This window comes from Pristis pectinata, chromosome 1 (assembly GCF_009764475.1).
Source record: "Pristis pectinata isolate sPriPec2 chromosome 1, sPriPec2.1.pri, whole genome shotgun sequence".
Lineage (NCBI taxonomy): Eukaryota > Metazoa > Chordata > Chondrichthyes > Rhinopristiformes > Pristidae > Pristis > Pristis pectinata.
In genome coordinates, this window is record NC_067405.1 from 99,541,566 (window position 1) to 99,561,685 (window position 20,120).

The following is a 20,120-nucleotide window of genomic DNA, read 5'->3' on the forward strand; positions in this document are numbered from 1 at the left end:
TCCTATCCCTCCCTCCGCCACTTGCTCCTCTTCCTCCCTCCCTCCCTCCGCCACTTGCTCCGCTCCTCTCCCTCCCTCCCTCCGCCACTTGCTCCGCTCCTCTCCCTCCCTCCCTCCGCCACTTGCTCCTCTCCCTCCCTCCCTCCGCCACTTGCTCCTCTCCCTCCGCCCCCCTCTGCCACTTGCTCCTCTCCCCTCATGGATGCACAGCTGCCTGCTCCTCTCTTCCCTCCGCCACTTGCTCTTCGTCTCCCTGCAGCGAGTACATCAGAGTTAGTGCTTGTGGCGCACACACTGTACCCACTTCTGCTCCGTTGCATTGCACAAACGCCAGACCCATTGCTCCAACCCTCAGGAATTATTATGCTCTGTGAATGATTTTTGGTAAGATCTATATAATTTTAATGTACTTTAGTCCTCTCTGTTGCAAAGAAAACAACCCTAGCTAATCCAACCTTCCTTGCAGTTACAATTTTCCAGTCCTGATAATATCCTCATCAATACCTTCTCCAGTGCAATCACATCATTTCAGTACTGTCACCAGAATGGTGTGCAGTGCTTAAACTGTGGTTCAAATGGTTTCATATGCAGTTCTAGCATAACTTCCCTGATTTGGGCATGGACTGATAAATGGCATGTTGAAGTGCCACGAAAGTGCCTGACAATGATCATTTCTATTAAGAAAGAGAGACAAAGCATTCCCTGAACCTTTTATTGATTTTGTTTTGGAGGGATCTGTGCATCACTGGCAAGGCCAGCATTTATTGCCCCTCCATTTTTGCCATTCAGTTTTGGTAATAAGGGAAGGCATCCCTTTGCCTTTTTAACTACCTGACTTATCTTCAAGGATTTGTAGCCACACACCATGATCCCTTTGTTCCTGGACACCATTCAAAATTCTGCCTTTCATTATTTTGCCTTGTTGCACTTCCCCAAATCTATTAGTTTGCACATCATTTAAATTCCTTTTGCCACTTTTTTGTCTGACTACATCTGGAATATAGATTAAATAAAATACTGGTCGGTTGCATCAAGCACAGTCAGTGTGATGGGCGGGGTAAATTTTCCAGATATGGCAGATAAAATTTAATACATAGAAGTGGAAAGAATAAGAAACAATATACATTAGCACCTCACTTACCATTCTCCAATGGCATCAGTATTGAAAGCGGTCATTATAGCATTATGTATAGAGAGTGGCATTACTGACAGCACCGATGTGTTGGAAACCTAGTGTGAACACCCATCCTCTCTGTTGCTGTGCTTTGCTGTGCCAGGAACTTAGTACAAACCTGTTCTCTGCTGGTGATTCTGGAGCACTGAATCACCCTATTACTGGGTGTGGAGAGGCTGCCAGGTGTTGGGTAGTCTGGGGCTGGAGGTGTGGTCACTCAGTGCTGATGTTTGAGGCTCGGTTGTACTCTGATCGGCACAGTGAGTGTGGCCGCTGCTGAGGATCCTGTGTTCTCTTTACTTGCCTCCTATTGAATGCAATGGATGTTGCTCTTTCGCCAGCTCTCTCTAGTCTCCTTGGTAACAGGCTCAATGGCCACTGATTACCATGAGCTTGGTACCATATGGAATTTTCCAAGCTGGGGAGATGTGATAACAGAGACAGTAGAATCCAGATGGTGTGTCGACACGTGGAGCAGGTGTTTCTGGTCCTCAGTAATGGTCTGCACTCGACATGCTGGTCAGGGTGTAGACTGATAGCCACATCGTTCACTCTGATAAGCTTGGTGTAGCCTCTCTCCACCAAACTCAGATTTGGTGATGCTGGAGTGTCAGTGGAATGCAGGGATTCACTCCAGGTTCTCAGCACAGCAGTGAGTTTAAAGTAAGTGGGATATGTAGCTTTGAGTGTTCAGACTGCAGGACCAAGAGCATTATAATAAACCAGTGCTCTGCAGGGTAGTGCTGAGAATCAGTGTAAATCAAAAGACACAGTTTTGAAGGATGTGCAGGAAAAGACTGGTTTCTGCTGCTGAGCTTTTTAATCATGCCATTGTTTTTCCAGATTTGACAATCTCAACAGAATTCTAATCAGCCTCTCTCTCTCTACTCTTCATTAACTTCAGATTATGCAAAGCACAGTGTCTATGTCCAAAAGCTTGGCAAATTCCATTCACCCGTCACCCTGTGCCTGCTTATCTACAGGCTCTTGGTTAAGCAATGCCTCAGTTCTTGTTTTCAAATCCATCAATGGCTTCTTCTGTCCTTCTTTCGCTTCATCTGTCCCCCTTTCTGTAATCTTCATGACCACTCTAATCCTCTGATTTGTCTGCTCTGCTCCAATCCTAGAATTCTAATGCATTCCCAAATGTAATTGCACCATCTTTGACAACTGTGTCTTCAGTACTTAGTTCCAGAATTCCTCCCTCTGACCAAACTTTGAATCCTCAAGAACTTTGTTCCTTTGTTAGGCCAGTTACTATTTTGTTTGATGATGTTCTTCAGAAGTACCCTGGATATCTTTTGTTATTTAAAGGTATTACATCAGTGGAAGTTGTTGCTCAGGCTACCTTGTTCACAGGTACACCCTGGCTCAGTACAATGCAAATGCTGTTTTTATTCACCCTGATAAATGAACGAAAGTACATACCTTGACAAGAAGCAGACAAACCATTTCACATTATTCCATGTTCTTAAAAAAAAAATTTATGAAGCTGATTTATGTCCTCAGCAAGTCCCAAATGCTTTTCAGTAATTGGCTTCAAGGCAGCATTTGACTGAGTGTGGCATCAAGGCGCCCTGGTAAAACTGCAGTGGTTGGACATACTCGCACAGAGGAAAATGGTTGGGATTGTTGGATGTCAATCATCCTGGCCCAGCATGTCACTGCAGGAGTCAAAGTCGAGTTTATTGCCATATGCACAAGTATGTACATGCACAGGTGCAATGAGAAACTTACTTGCAGCAGCATCACAGGCACATGATCCAACCAGTCATCAGGACTTCCTTAGAACTGTATCCTTGGCCCAATTATCCTCATCTGTTTCATCAATGACCTTCCTTGCATCGTAAGGTCAGAAATGGGGATGCTTAATGATGCTTGCACAGTGTTCAATTCCAGGAGCACGTGCCTGCATGCACCAAGATCTGGATAACATTTGGGCATGGACTGATAAATGGCATGTAAAAATGCCACGGAAATGCCTGACAGTGATTATTTCCATTAAGAGAGAGATGAGCCTTTGGCATGCGTGTCCTACCTTCATCAGTAACCTGGGGGTCATCATTGATCTGAAGCTTAACTGGATCAGCTAAATAAACACTGTGGATACAAGAACAGGTCAGAGGTTGGGTATCCTGCAGTGAGTGACTCACCTCCTGACATCCCAAGATCTTTCCACCATCTATAAGGCATGTCATTGAAGTACTCTCCACTTGTCTGAATGAGTGCAACACCAACAACTCTGAAGAAGGTCAACACCATCCAGGGCAAAGCAGCCTGTAAACGTTCATTCTATCACCCCCAGCACGTGGTTGCCACGGCGTCTACCAACTGCAAAATGATCTGCAATTACTGACCCAGGCTACTTCAACAGTACCTCCCAAACCTGTGAACTCTATCATGGAAACATGACCAGCTGCAGGTTCCCCTCCAAGTTGGACACCATTCTGACTTGGAAATAATTTTGCTGGTCCTTCATCACCACTGGGTCTTAATCCTGGAATTCCCTCCCCAACATCACATGGGGGTACCTTCACCAGAAGAATTGCAGCAGTTCAAGAATGTGACTCTCCAGCATTTTCTCAAGGGTAATTAGGTGAGGGCAATAAACGCTGGCCTTGCCAGCAATGCCCAGATCACGAAAACAAATAGAACAGGTGCATTCACTTTTGCCAGAAATGTTGTGGTTAATTTTTGTGCAGGAGGATCCAACAAATAGCCTGAAACTTCAGTGTTTTCAGAATGCAGCAGAATAACACCACTCTTTTCTTTGGTCTCACCTTGCCCCCCAAATATAGAAGTGAGCAGAAAGACAACTTTTTTTATAATGGCTCATAAGCTGTTCTAGCTCCTTGCATTGGTGGCGAAAAGTAATAATGAAATATCTGTAAAAGTCAAATAATACGGATAGTGGAATTCTGAAATAGAAATTGTTGGAAACTCGGCAGGTCAGGCAGCATCTGTGGAAAGAGAAGCAGTTAATGTTTCAAGTTGAAGATGTCTTCAATCTAAAATGCTAACTGTGTTTCCTTTTCCACAGATGTTACCTGACCTGCTAAATGGAACTTCCGTGTTGACCTAGGATATAGATCATTTTCTTATGCACTAGTTAATTTTCCTTTCATCATTAACCACAGAAGTTATCTATTAATTTACTCTCCAGATACTCCAGACAGAGTTTGCAAATTGAAAACTGTCTGGAGTCGATGTAAACCTTTAAATTGTGGGAGAGATAAGGCAGAATATATTTAGAAAGGTTGAAATTAAAGTTGAAGTCAACTCATTATGGTTTGTTTGAAAATAATTTTGAAATATATGATTTCATTGATGTCTAGAAATCCAATCATCATTTATGAATAGTGTTGTAAAGAAAATGGACCTAAATCTCTTGTAAGTGTTGCTTATGGATAGAGTATTCCTTTTATCATTAAGATTTTTAAGAAATTGACTAATTTTCATCTATTTCACAAATTGGCTTTTTTGGGTAGTTTGGAAATCAATCTTTACTCTGACCCACAATAATTCAAGTGTTAGCTGAATTGCCACCCAGTAAAATTCTAGATGTGTGATTTTTATTGTTTGTAAATTCCTGGTTCTAATGATTACTGCCATTGTTACAATTCAGTTAGTTTCACAGTGCTTGGAGTTTTATATATAAGGCAGGTTCCTTAGGCAACACAGGGGTTCCAGCAAACTGAAACTGTGAAATTCCTGATTGTTGGCCAATGAGTGAACAGCAAGCTGTTTTACATTGAGTGTGCTCTGGAAATAGCTCAGGATGCCACCATTCAATACTAATCTCCAACTGGCAGAACACTGCACTGGAAGACTGTGCCAATCACAAAAAGATTTTTATGAATTTTGAAAAACCTAATCAATATACCACAAATACATCACCACATTAGATAGAAGTCAACTGCAGCATTACTTAAATCAATTCCACATATAGCATGACAAATTATTATGAAAGTTTACCAAACTGCCTAACAGCCAAGTCCGTTGTATATATCTCTGGGCTTACAAATAGCAGTTGTTAAATTACAAAACTCAGCCTGGGCCTGATGAAATTTTCTGAATCAAAATTCAAATCCTGCAACTTATTTATTAAGAACATTATAGAGGGAATGGAGCTGGGTTTCTGCAGTGATCGTAGGCATGCATTTTGTACTGGAGGTTTGAGTCACAAAGAAAACCTGTGACACAGTGGTAGGCCATTTGGTGCATTGTGTCTGTAATGGTAAGAAAAGGAGGGCCTGATCTAATCCTGCCTTCCAGCACTCATCTGTTTTAATTGTGTTGATGTTTTCTGTTTCTACCATCCTGTCAAGCAGTGAGATCCAAATTCCTACCACTCACTGGGTGGAAAAAAACATTTCTTCATTTACCCTCAACTTCTATGATTTACCTTAAATCTATTATTTACTTTAAATCCATGCTCCATATTTTCCTCCTCTGCCAAGGGAAATGGGTCATTCTTATTTCTGCGATCTAGGCTCCTCATAGTTTTATATACCTTCAATTAAGTTTCCCCTCAACCACTGCTATTACCAAAGAAAAACAGTCTTTCTTCATAGCCACAGGTTTTGAATCCTGGCAATATCCTTCTGAAAGGCCTCTGCAACTTGGCAATGCACTTTATCCAGAGACTGGCAGTTCCTTCAGCTTCTTTGTGTGTTGCTCTAGATTTCCAGCATCTACAATTTCTGTTTTGTCTCTGTTTGGCGATGTAAAACTACCAAAGGCTAACTCCATTTGACCACCTCCAACCTATCAAGTGGCTAGTACTCCATCCCATGGTTACTCCAACACTGGTAGAGCAACAGTCATGGTGGGTTCACGTTTGCTGCTTGCATCCCTTAATGTCTCCCAGATAAAAATTTGTAAAATAAAGCATCCCATTGTTCTGCATTGGATGCCTAACCAGGTTACAAAGTGACAAGTTTATGGCCTGTCCTAAATGTCTAATGATCCACAGATTTATACTTACTGACAGAAGAGGGAACTATGAGAATGGAGATATTTAAAGGAGGTTTGTAAAATATCTCAAGGGACCTTGTGCAAGGTAATGTGGAAAATGCAAATCCAGAATGTTATTTTTGAAATTATAAACAGTAACTATAGATCAAACTGGGGAAAGGTAGATTCAGGACAAGTGTCTGAAAGTTCATCCCACAATAGCGAACAAAATTTCAAATGGATGATGATGGCAAGAATAGAATAACTTATGAAAATTGGATGTCATGGCATTGAGACAAGGATAGTCTTCTGTGTTTCATGGCTTGTGCAATTTGTTTCCGTTTATAACTGAACTTGCCCTGCAGCTGTGCATGATTTGTGTGTGGTCGTTACATAAATGTTCAAGTTTGCTGTCTACAGATTAATCCTGCCAGTGTCACTGCCAGTAAAGGACTGAAAAAGCCAGTGTGGATTTCATTGTTGTGTGGAGGATGGATTATGAACTTGACAAGATTGTCCCTTTATTTGACTGTTTGTGTTTAGGCAACTCGTGAAATACAAAAGTGCATTTCATGTTGAATATGGTGCATATTAACACCATTAGGATTATGTGATTTAAGCATATTCAAATTGATTGCTTCCTCAGTCCAGATACACATTTTGCTTTAGCATTTTTTTTATTTTGAAAGATTGAAGAGGATGTGGACACAAAGGACGAGTCTGATCAATCAAACGAATTTTCGAGAAGGCAAATAGTTTCAAACTGGGACAGATATAAAACTGAAGAGAAAGAACCTGATGATGTTGGAGAAACTTTGCGAGGTGCAGATTTCAATGTGCTGCTAAGTTCTGCAGGTAGGAAAACATTGATCCACAAGTATATAAAATAGATTAACAATTAATAAGTTTCCACAAATGGAAGTTCTTTTTGACATTTATATGAGTTGCAGCTTTTAGTGTCTCTTGTTAATGCATAAAATAAGAATGATGCAACACAAGTAGAAGATAACTTGGACAAGGAAATGTGTCCCTATTGCTGCGTGTACATTTTTTTCCTGTTTGCCATCAGTGCCTCCTTTGGAGTAGCAACAACCTCCCTAATTTCCCCTCTCACCAGCTTTCTGAGCAGACTTTCTTGTTGGGGATGCGCCATTACCAGATCAATATTATGGACATTTTCACACTTGAATTATAAATTTTAATGTAATCAAGTCAAATTTAAATAAAAGCTTTCACAAATAACAATTTTGTTTTATGTAGAAAAGTGATTTGTTATGTTGGTCCTTGCAACAGAAGATATGTCTATTCCCTAAAATGAATGCAAGAAAACAGTTTACAGAGTAAGCCAAAGGTTTGTGAATGTTGCGAGATAGCTGTCGGAAAAGAGGGGTAGGAGTTTTAGAAATTTGAAGTCCAAGTCCTAAAGACCAATGTTCAAGTAACATACAGATTTGGTACTTTAGCATTTGGAGTATTGTGTTCCATTTTTGTCCATAGTCATCAAATCTTTGGTTTACATTTGGAATTGGGGAAGAACTTCCAAAAATTGGCTGTAGTTTTTCTTGCTTTTCTCAGGAGTTAAGATTATCAGAAGGATGTTGCACGAAACTGCACAATTTGAAGATCAGAGCAAGTCTGATGAGCTGGTGCTTTTTGAATGTTCCAGTTTCCTGAAGAAGAATATTTTGGCTGAGCTCAAACATGTCTTCACCTAACTTTTCTCATACAGTATAGAACTAATCAGGTTTTGTCACAACTTGCAACAAAATCTGACGTAAGTGAAGAATCCCATTGAGAATGTCAGTGGAATATCTGGAAAGCCGCACAATGGCTGATTTTGTGTTTGGTTGCAAACAATGGTGCTTATCATTTATTAGGAATATACATATTCTGATTCTCTCCTACTGCACCTGTCACAAATTACCATTTTAGGCACAACATTGCTGGGCCAGATGATGCCCTGGCTTAGATCAGCTTACTCAGTGAAGTAGAGGTAGAACACAGCTAACCCCAACAAAAGCCCAATTATATTATACACAAACTTTTTTTACAACAGTAAAGTTGAAAGCCTATAGTATTTCTGTTGTACCTGTGTATCAACACTACTGTTCTATATCCTTTAGCCTAGGTTGATATTGAATTATTTACGTGGTTTACACTACCTCAAGTTATACTTCTGCAAAAAGGGAGGTAAAAAAATAGAACTGAAAAATAGAAAGGTAATAATTTGAAATAAAGTATGAGACAAATGAGGCGGCAAAGTAAGTCAGATTGTACTGATGAACTTCATAAAAGAGTAATTGTTAGAATATAAGAAATAGGAGTAGGCCATTTGCCACCCTTGTGTGTGACCAACCATTTATCAAGATCATGACTGATCTCTAATAACCATACCACTTTTCCACAGAAGTGCTGTTTCTTCTAAATTCCTTAATATCTAAAATTCTGCAGAACTCTTCCTGAAACATATGTGGTGACTGAGCCTCTACAGTCCCATTGGTTAGAGAATTACATAGATTCAAAGCCTTCCGAGTGAAGAAATTACTTCTCATCTCTGCCTGAAATGACCAACACCTAATTTTGAGACTGTGACCCCTGGTTCTGGACATAACATCCAGCGGAAACTTTATCTCAGTGTCTGCCCTGTCGAGTCCTGTAAGAATTTTGTACATTTCTATAACATTATCTCTTATTCTTCTAAATTCCAGAGAGTACAGGTCCAATTCGCTCAACCTCTCCTCATATGATAAATCCGCCACTCTCAGTAATCAATTTGCTTTAGTCTCTCTATTGCAAGCATATCCTTCCTTGAGTAGAGAGACTAGACCAGTACGGAGTACTCTAGATGTGGTCTTGCCAGAGCCCTGTATGATTGGAGCAGGACATCTCTATTCTTGTACTCAAAATCTCTTGCATTGAAAGCCAACATATTGTTTGCCTTCTGAATTGTTCATTCTACTTGGGTGTTGTTTGCAGGTTGTCCAGCAATCCTCGCCAGACTCCCAGAAATCAAAGGGTGCCTTCTACTACCCACTTTACTACTTCACTGTTAAGATGAAGAGCAACACAGAGAGAATCAAATGACTGTTTTCAGTTCTAACACTCTGGTTCATTTAGAATTTCCTCAGTGAAAATAAAAAGAAATGCAGATGTTGGAAATCTAAAACAAAACAAGAAAATGCTGGAAATACTCAGCAAGTCAGGCCGCATCTGTGGGTGGAGAAACAGAGCTAACGTTCAGGTTGAAGACCCTTCATCAGAACTGGAAAGGAGACAAAAGAAGGTGGTTTAGCTGCAGGGAGGATGGGGAGAGGAGGATGGCTCTGGTGGGGTAAAGCTGGGGTGACCATGGGGATAGGCTGTTGACAGGGTTATCTGGTCAATGCACTTTTTCCAATCTCATATCCTATGTTCAATGTACACAGTGTGGTCTCCTCAACATTGCAGAAACCAAACAGAGATTTGGTGACTGCTTTCAGGTTGGTGCATTCAGTCTGCAGGGGTGGCCCTGAGCTTCCCATTGCCTGCTACTTTTATCCTCCATCGCATTCCCACTCTGAACTATTGGTCTGTGGCCTCCTGAACTGTTACAATGGAACCTAATGGAAGCTTGAGGAACATAACCTCATCTTCTGATGTCTCGGACTTTTGTTTAAGATTGAAGCCCTCAGCTTTAGATAATTCTGTCTGTATCACTTGTCCATCCGTGATATTGATTCAGCTTTGCTTCTGCCACCCTCCCCCCAACCTTTATTCATTTTTTTCCTCTGGGTGTGAATGACATGCCAAGTCTGTCCTGCCAGGCATGTCTTCCTGTTTTGCATTTTGCAACTCCTATGTTCTTGTGTCTCCAACTGCTCCCATTCATTCATTGACCGGATAACCTTGTTTACAGCTTACCCCCACGGTCACCCTGATTTTACCTCACGAGGGACACCGCCCCCCCCCCTCCCCGCTACCCCACCCTCCTTGTGACTTTACAAACTTCTTTTGTCTCCTTCGCAGTTCTGAGGAAGGGTCTTCAACCTGAAACATTAGCTCTGTTTCTTTTCCCACATGTGGCCTAACCTGCTGAGTAATTCCAGCATTTTCTGTTTTTATTTTAGTGTATCCTAAATTTATTAACATTGTCTGACATTTCTGAGTATTAACACCATATTTAGGTATGTGCAACACCTCTCATGTGGTTGGTACATATGAAATTCCATTTGGACTGGTAATACTACACAGTTAAAAATGATCTAACATTTTTTTGGTCTTTAGTGCATGCTAATATTGCCATTTTTTGTCTCAATTAATGTTCATTTCACTTCCTTGATCAGATATTTACGGTTTAGGTTTACCAATTGCATTTTAAATCTACTCAGTTTACCAGCTAATACTGGAGAACAGAAACTGAAATAGACCACAGGTGGAGTTTCAGAGATTATTCAGTTATGTTTCACCTTTTCCCAAAATTGTTGTTTGCTGATAGCTTCTATATTAGTATTTGACTCTATTCCATTTTTGTCAATTATTCAGTTTTCACTGCTGGTTTAGAGAAATTAGTGTATTGTGGAAAGAATGCTGAAGATTGCAGGGATGTCTGCTATGTCTTTAGGTCAGCCCTGTCCTAGATTCATTGATTCCTTACCACTGCTCTGCTTGCTTTCCACACATGCTTCCATATTAGTCATTTTCTATTTCTCCTGCTCAATCAATCTGCTTAATTCCTTTTCCCATACTGATTCTTTATCTTTGCACTGATACATTGAACTGTAAACGTAACATCGTGACTTACATTTTAGAATTTTTATGCATAAGCATATTATGTGCATTAAGTGAATAAATTTGCTGGCAATGTCACACACCACAATGAATATTTGCTCTCAGTGGTGGATACTCCATAAAGTCATTCTATTTCTGATGGAAATTTTGCATTCTGGTTGACAAATTATAACTATATTTAAGTACAGACACTATGTGGTATCTGGGCGCAGCATGGAACAATTGTATACCAATTTAATCAGCAGTTATGGCTGTTTAAAATAGTAATTTGTGGAATGTGGCTATTTGTAGTATTGCAAATAAAGCTATGTGCAGTCTCTCATGCTTCACTAATTGTTTGCAAACGTAATGAGGTTTGTAGACAACAACTTGCATTTCTATTGTGCTCTTTTACATTGTTTCACTGCATGCTACAAAAACGTGACACTAAACAGTCTAGCAAAAGCCGAAAAAATGAGGAGGCTCTCCGGGGTTTGGGGGAAGGCCACGGAGGTGGGAGGGTTGCACAAGCAAAGTTAAGGAGGAGGATTTTAAGGTTGCTTTTGAAAGCATCATGATGACAAAGATGATGGATTTTGAGAAGAGATTCCAGAAGGCAGGAGCATAGCAGCTGAAGGAATGAGGAATAATTTTGTGCCAGAGGGGTGAAAGATGTTAGGAGGCATGTATGACTGAAGGAAATACGGGACAGCAAAGCAATGGAGGGATTTGAACATCAGGATGGGAGTTTTATAATTGATTCTTAGATCATGGAACACCAGTAGATATGATTATGGTACTTTGGTGTGTAATGTGACAAATGCTGCTACTTTTGTAAATGGAGGTTGGGAGTTGAGTGTTAAACGGCAAGTCAAACCCTGGATTGATAGACAAAGGTTGGTACCCCATTGTTGTTGGGACATGGAGCTAGGGCAAAATGGTTGCTTTAACAAAAACATGGAATATGCTTGTCTTTAACTTGTATTCAGTCTTCACATCATTGATTTATAAAGCTTTTTGAAAGTATATTCAGTCCAGTGAAGATTATGCTTAAAGCATAAATATCATACTGACCTTTCACACTTGCTTTTGCATTATTGCCATGAATATTTACTTACTTTTGAAAGCAACATTGTCAGGATTTTATTAATACATTTAGACTATTTAAAAAATTTGGTTGTCTTTTTGTCTTCTTTTATTCCTATTATAGTTACTTACTCCTCTTTGGTGCTGTTGGTAGTCCTTAGGAACCACAACTAATTAGCTGTTCTTGTACGTGAACAATAGTTTCGACAGGGTATTTGGCTATGGAATGCATCAGAATTGACTTTAACAATGGGCTTTCCTAGGCATGCACAAATGTTTCATTGAAGGAATGGGTCACTGTAAATGGAGGACCTCTGGTCGATTATCCCTTATCAAATATTCATCAATGCTTTGGCTAATAATCAATTGGTTTTGAACTTGAGGTGTTCCTGGTTTCCTAAACCTGTTAGCAGAATATGCTTGAGTTTTTGTTTTATTGTACATTCCATTACCAAGTCTCAATGCAAACTTTTTCTTGGGTGAAAGCAATAATGCTCAATTTGCTTTCTTTGGAGTTCTTTTGATTCAGTAAATTCTGTTTGTTATTGAGAGAAACATATTATTGAAAGGATGTCCATCCCCTCAAGGGAATCCCTGAAAGCCTGAGTGTTCTTTTGCAAAAGCAACAGCCAGTTCCCTTTTGCTTTTAAATTTACAATATTTGTGTTGATAGTTCAAATTAGCACTGGATGAAGGAAAGGAAGGTGAGGTCAGTATAATGGAAGCATGTTAATTATTATGGAGTGAAAGAAAATCAGAAATTAAATTGGGAGTTGTTGGGCTAGTTGAATGCGCTAGAAAAGCAGCTTGAGGGTTTGGACTGCATTATTTACTGATAGGCATGCAGTATCATAAAACGATTTCTGTCCAGTCTTGGACCATCAGTTTTTCGTCCCTTTTTTCCCCACCATCCTCAAGCACCTCTCTCCTAGCACCAAGAATAAAAGTATGCGGCTCCACAAAGTATTACAACATTTTAAAGCAATGCTGGAATAGAAAAGGTAAAATTGTTGTGCCCTATGTTCCTCCTTATAAGTTGGTTATTTCAGAATCAAAGCTTTGTGTCATTGTATGTAATGCTCTGAGGAGAGCAGAGCATTCCGGTAATAACTGCTGTTCTGACCTTAGTGATTTGGCACTTCTGAATTTTTCTCTCTGAAAATTTGAACAAATATTTAATGCTGAATTGAGATGGCAAACAAATATAGACGAGCAGGTTCTTAAATACCAATTTTTGCTTGTTATTAGGAAGTGGCTATTTACAGAAATTTTATTGTCTAAACGGTAATGTATTATCATTACTTTACAGATTTATTTAGGTGTGTGGCAGAGTACCTTTTGACTCAGTTCCAATTTAATCAAAAATCCTTTGCAGGTTATTGACTTTCATTTACAAAATGCACATGGGTCTTATTCGTAAGAATAGAGACAGTGCAAGATATTAAAGGGAATAATCTGCAAAGAATCTTACACAGTAATGTACAGCCAAACAAAAGGATTATGTATATATCTTAAAATGGCTAAAATGTCAATATATAACATATTGCTTATCAAACATATACAAAGAGAACATGATCCACACAACAGATTTTTAAAAAATGCACAACAAACAAATTACTAACAATACAACAGTATGCATGCATACGGCTTCATTTTCACTGACCAGTATTCTTCAATGCATGGAATGCAGAATTAATAAGAGCCTGAAGGCAGAAGATTAAACACACAGATATAGCCGTACCCCATCTGTTCTTCTTCTCTTCAAAAATATGAAATCCAGTTATTAGCACATTTTTCTTCTTAAAGATGATGTGCTTTAGAAGCTCTTAGTCCCTTTTTGTCATCTTCACTGTACAAAGCTGTTTCAGACTTTCCCTCATATTCTGCATGAGGAAATAACGTTGACAGCTATAAAAAATTAAAAGCTGTCACTTCTGTTTACATAGTGAGGCCAAATCAACTGATCTGAAATAATTCCGAGGTTCACAATGCTCTTTTAAAAATTCAACAATTGCCGAAGCTCCTGTAACGTGCTCTGTTTGTTCTGATGGTCACTATTGTCTTTGGTAATTAAAGTCTGCTGCTCATCGGCATAAGAGCTGAAACCAGGGGGCTTTGCTGGAAGTTTACAGGTTTGCATTTTCAGTTCGAAGAGACCGATCAGGGTGGAGATGTATGTTCATCGTGTCCTCTATTTCAGCTTCTAGCAACTACATTGTACATGTGAAGAGATTTAAAAAAAAACTTAAAGGGCAGGATGTGTCATAATCTCTCAGGAGAATGAGGATGTATGGCATCGAGACCCTGCTGAAATGAGCTGTTCAGTTTATGCAATGACATGCTTTCATACATAGTAAACCAATTAATTGCTGTATTTGAAGGATAGCTGTGTTTGCAAATTGGGGCAGCAACTGATACTGTAACTACTGATTGTTGCTCCTTGTTTGCATTTGAAAAACCTGTTCATAAGGGATTAATTTAAATAATGATTAGTAGACATGACATACTGCTTTTTTAAAATTTTATTTGTTACAATACTATAATTTCTGTTACTATGTTATGTTTTATTATTGAATTGGTACAAAAAATGTTCATTTCTGTTATAAATTATATTAGTTAAGTAGTAAAGCGAAATATTGAGTACCATTTAACATTGACCCAGTGAGCCATCACGCTATGGTTCGGGTAAGCAAAGGACACAGTATGATTTCTGAGCTGGATAAAAATTATGCCACATTTGATTCTTGGTTATTGCCTAGTTGGCTGATGTGAATTGTGCAAGTGTTACAGACGTTTTTATGAGAAACAATTTTAAAACAAATATAAGCACAGATACAAAGAAGTTGTTTTATTTTGCATGGTAGGTTTGATGCCATTTTGATGCCATTTATGGCTTAGAATTAATAGATTCCGTTGCCTGATTCTGCATTGGATAAATGTGCAAATGTGAATTCATGAAGCCACTTTCATGCTTGAGCTATATTGAATTTGTGGCTTTATGTTGATTTTACAGAATAAGTATGCACCTGATTGGCTATGTGCAAATCACCTTATGTTTGTTGCATCCAGAAATGTGATTTTCCTTATACTCGAGAATCCTACACCATCTTTGTACCATGAAAACTTGGGACTACAAGTGTACACAAGAACCATTTTCAAGGAATTAAACTCAGCTGTCTCCTTACGTGCTCACTGAGAAATTGTTATGCAGCAAAGCTGATTGTGACAATTTGAAAGGGACAGATGAACGACAGTCGAAGGTGGGCTTTAAGTTTACTGCCCTAGCCAATCTGTCTTCAGTCTTCTACACTGCTCCAATGAAACTAATGGAAGATCACCACATCACCATTCGATGAGGTACATTGCAATCTTCTGGACACCACATTGATTTCAATAACTTTATGCCAGGACCAGTATTCTTACTTTGGTGGACTGCAGATGACATTAATGGTTCCATTGTTGTGTATTTTTTCTCTAGGTTCACCTTTTATTATTTTGCATGCCATTTTCTATTCCCTTTTGCCATTGCCCCCCTTCAGAATTTAATCAGTCCTGCCTTCCAGCTTACCACAGACAGTCTAATTCTTCACCCCCACCCCAAGAAATTGATGAAGGCAAGATAACATACGAGAGATTAATTGCAAGAAACATAAATGTGGATTGTGGCAAGTGCAATGTGGGCTCTTTACAAACAAACAAGAGAATTGTCATGGGGAATAAGGAAATGGAAGAGGAATAAAATAATTACTTTGTGTCTATCTTCACGGGGAACAGAAGGAACTAAGTATGCCAAAATATTGTACTAGAGAAGTTGGTGAGCTTGAAAGCTGATAAATCTGAGGGAGTTGATGATCTATACCTTAGAGTTTTGAAATAATGTGCTTTAGAGATGGTTTAGAGATAACATCCAAAATTCTACACATACTGGAAATGTTCCTGTGGATTTTGAGGGTAGCAATTCACAGGAATAATTACAGTATCTATAGAATTGATACAGATCCCACTATTTGAAAATGGAGAGAGAGAGCAAACTGGAAACAACCAACCTGTTTATCTAATGTTAGTGGTAAGGAAAATATTGGAATCTATAACAAAAGATAAAATACAATACCTTGGAAAGAATGTTAGGATTGAGCAGAAGCAGATTTATGAAAGGAAAATCATGTTTGACTCATCTTCTGGAGTTCTTTGAGGATACGACTAGTAAAATGGATAAGGGAGAACCAATGGATGTGGTGTATATGAAAAACACGATGACGCTGGAGGAACTCAGCAGGCCAGGCAGCATCTGTGGAGAAAAGCAGGCGGTTGATGTTTAGGGTCAGGACCCTTCTTCAGGACTGGAGATAGGAAAAGGGGAAGCCCAATATATAGGAGGGAAAAGGATGTGGTGTATATACAGACATTTGGAAGGCTTTCAGTAAATCCCACACAGGAACTTGGTCCAACACACGGAATTGGAAGTAATATACTGACGTGGATTGAGAATTGGTTATTGGATGGAAAGCAAAGAGTGGAAATAAATGGTTAGTTCTCAGATTGGTATTGGTATTGGTTTATTATTGTCACTTGTACTGAGGTACAGTGAAAAACTTGTCTTGCATTCTGATCGTACAGGTCAATTCATTACACAGTGCAGTTACATTGAGTTAGTACAGAGTCCATTGATGTAGTACAGGTAAAAACAATAACAGTACAGAGTAAAGTGTCACAGCTACAGAGAAAGTGCAGCACAATAAGGCGCAAGGTCACAATAAGGTAGATCGTGATGTCAGAGTCCATCTCATCATATAAGGGAACTGTTCAATAGTCTTATCACAGTGGGATAGAAGCTGTCCTTAAGCCTGGTGGTACGTGCCCTCAGGCTCCTGTATTTTCTACCTGTTGGAAGAGGAGAGAAGAGAGAATGACCCAGGTGGGTGGGGTCTTTGATTACGAATATTCATGATGAATAATTATGAATTTGGCAGTCTGTATCGCAGGGATTGATGTTTGAGATCCAGCTTTCACAATCTATTACAACTATTTAGCCGAGGGGACCAAATCATATTTCCAAGTTTGCCCTCAATGCTAAGATAGGTAGAAACGTGATAATGGAGGAGAATGTGAAGAGGCTTCAAGGGGTTATAGTAAGTGGGCAGGAACATTGCAGATGGAATGTAATGTGGAAAATTGTGAGGTTGTCCATTTCAGTGCACATAATAGAAGAGTGGATTATTTGTAAAATGGTGAATTATTGGGAAGTGTGGATGTTCAGAGAGATCTAAGTGTACTTGTGCACAAGTCACTGAAGGTTAACATGTAGTTGCAGCAAGCAGTTAGAAAGACAAATGGTATGCTGGCCTTTATTACGAGAGGATTTGAATATAGGAGTAACAAAGTGAAATGGAATTGTATAAAACCTTGGTGAGTCCACACCTGGAGTATTGTACCACAGTTTTGGTCTTTTTATCTGAGGAAGGATGTACTTGCCGGAGGAAGTGCAGCAAAGATTCACTAGAGTGGGTTCGAGGGATGGTGGATTTGCTATTGAGGAGAAATTGAGTAGACTGGGTCTATATTCTTTTGAATTTAGAAGAATGAGAGGAGAGCTGATCAAATCTTTTCCTCATTGAAAGATGTTTTCTCTGACTAAGGAGTCCAGGACCAGGGACACAGTTTGAGATTAAGGCCATTTAGGACTGAGATGAGGAGAAATTTCTTTACACAGAAAGTGATGAACAGTTGGAATTCTCTCTCCCAGAGGGCTATGGAAGTTCAGTCATTGTGTTCATTCAAAACAGAGTTTGATAGATTTCTGTGCATCAAGGGGACAAAGAATATGGGAATGGAACATGAAGCTGAGGTAGAAGATTGACCTTGATCTTGAATGCTGAAGCAGACTCGAAGGGCAAGATAGCTTGCTGCTGCAATTGCTTCAATTGTACTTGCTACAATTGTAACTTTCTTCTGTTCAGAACAAAGTTTGCCAACCTAGAATCTTAACCGTTTCTCTTTTTATAAATAACTGCATGATATGCTGAGTATTTCCAGCATATTTTGTTTTATTTGAGTTTTCTATCACCTGTATTATTTTGTTTCCGTGTAAGAGTGCTTTTGGAGTTGCCTGAGAAATTTAATTGCCTCTCTGGAGAGTAGGTGGGTAAATCTGAGGGGAGTCTCCACTTACAATACAGATCATACTGAGGAATCCTGAAAATATTTTTTTCCTTTAAAAATTGCTGGAGGAACTCTGCAGGTCAGGCAGCATCTATGGAGGGAAATGAACAGTTGACATTTCATGCTGAGACCCTTCATCAGGACACCGATAAAGGGTCTCGGCCTGAAACGACAACTGTTCATTTCCCTCCATTGATGCTGCCTGACCTGATGAGTTCCTCCAGCATTTTGTGCATTGCTCCAGATTTCCAGCATCTGCAGTCTCTCTTGTGTCAATAATTTTTTCCTTGTTTGTGCATTTAAGTACTGCTGAGCATTCCAGAGTTTGCTGATAACAAAGCAAAGAAAATATTTAAGGCCCGAGCTAGAATGCTGACCCATTAGTGTGATTAAATCACCATTCATGTTGGGGAAACAGTTCTGTAGTATAAGGTACGATTAGCTTCTCTTTCTTTCTGCGCCTGCAATATGCATTGATAAGGGTGACCTCATAGTACTTGCAGAGAGCCATGTTCATGGGGGTTTGGGTTGCGGAAATGCTTCAATATCATTGTAATTGACTCTTCTAATCTCATCACAAAATTCTGATGGATCAGGTATCTCTGATGCTGCAGGTAGTCCTCCCTTATCTTTTTGGTTGGGGCTTGACCATTCCATTGATTCTCTAGATGCCCACATCTGACAGCATAATATTTGATTAACAATTGCCAGCCCCAAATCAGCTCCATCACATCAAGTGGCAGGTCCTGTTGAGAACCACTGTTTTAGGAGCTACCACCACAGTGGGAAGTTGTGTTGGCAAGATCAGGCTACCGTGCATAACTGTGCGAAAGATTCAGAACTTGAACTCCTGCACACACAAGTTGCATGTTGTGTACATAAAGAAACCTGTTCCCTCCAGTAGAGATTTGAGTACGTACCTGCAAAAGGCTGTTTTGTCTTGTGTTTTTGTGCACCAGAATTTCTCGGCCGATGTCTATAGACTGATGATTAAAGCAGGTACTTTACATCTTTGTAGCTCAGTACAAACAGTTTAAAGTATTTTCACAATTCCCACTTACAATTTTGAGATTCATGATAATGAAGAAAAATTCTTATTTATTTTTGGGGATATAGTGCTTGCAAGTGATCTAAAAGCACCAAGCATTCGAAACGACGACACTAAGTTGTTGCTGAACAGATTCAATTTTAAGCTGAGGCTGCTAAGATTAAGGAAGCTGGAAGCAAATTTACTTTATACTATGGCTGAACAGTTTTTTTTCCACTTGGAGTCTCTGCTTCATTTTTTTTTTACCTCTCAGTTTGATATCTGGTATTTTGATGTTTCAGTTGTGTTTCCAGAGACTTTATATTCTTTATATTAAGAAAACTGCCTGTTGGAATAGATTTGACAGATAACTATCTTAACTTCCAGAATTAGAGTAGAAGTATGATTTAAAATAAAATGGAATATTTGAGAAAGATCCTAAATTTGAAGGAATTCCATCTCAAAACCATTTTATTCCTTTAGTGTAAAAAAAACTTAAATAAAGGTGGGAGTTGTGGACACAGTTCAATGCATCACCGAAACCAGTCTCCCCTCCATGGAATCTGTCTATACTTCTTGCTGCCTTGGTAAAGCAGCCAGCATAATCAAAGACCCCACCCACCCTGAACATTCTCTTTTCTCCCCTCTCCCAGAGATACAAAAGCCTGAAAGCACGTACCACCAGGCTCAAGGACAGCTTCTATCCACTGTTATAAAACTATTGAACAGTTCCCAAGTACGATAAGATGGACTCTTGACCTCACAATCTACCTCATTATGACCTTGCACCTTATTGTCTACCTGCACTGCACACTCTCTGTAGCTGTGACACTTTACTCTGCATTATGTTATTGTTTTGCCTTGTAGTGCCTCAATGCACTATGTAATGAATTGATCTGTATGAACGGTATGCAAGACAAGCTTTTCACTGTACCTCGGTACATGTGACAATAACAAACCAATTCCGATTAA

The 20,120-nt window shown here is 39.4% G+C and overlaps 1 protein-coding gene across 1 annotated transcript in view; it reads left to right on the plus strand.

The window, feature by feature from the left end:
• The window catches only part of aven (apoptosis, caspase activation inhibitor), a 66,872-nt gene that overhangs the window by 5,756 nt on the left and 40,996 nt on the right, over window positions 1-20,120 (plus strand). Inside the window, exon 2 of the mRNA XM_052021165.1 lies at window positions 6,820-6,985. Within this exon, the coding sequence (XP_051877125.1) occupies window positions 6,820-6,985 (166 nt within the window). The remainder of the gene's footprint in view (window positions 1-6,819; window positions 6,986-20,120) is intronic.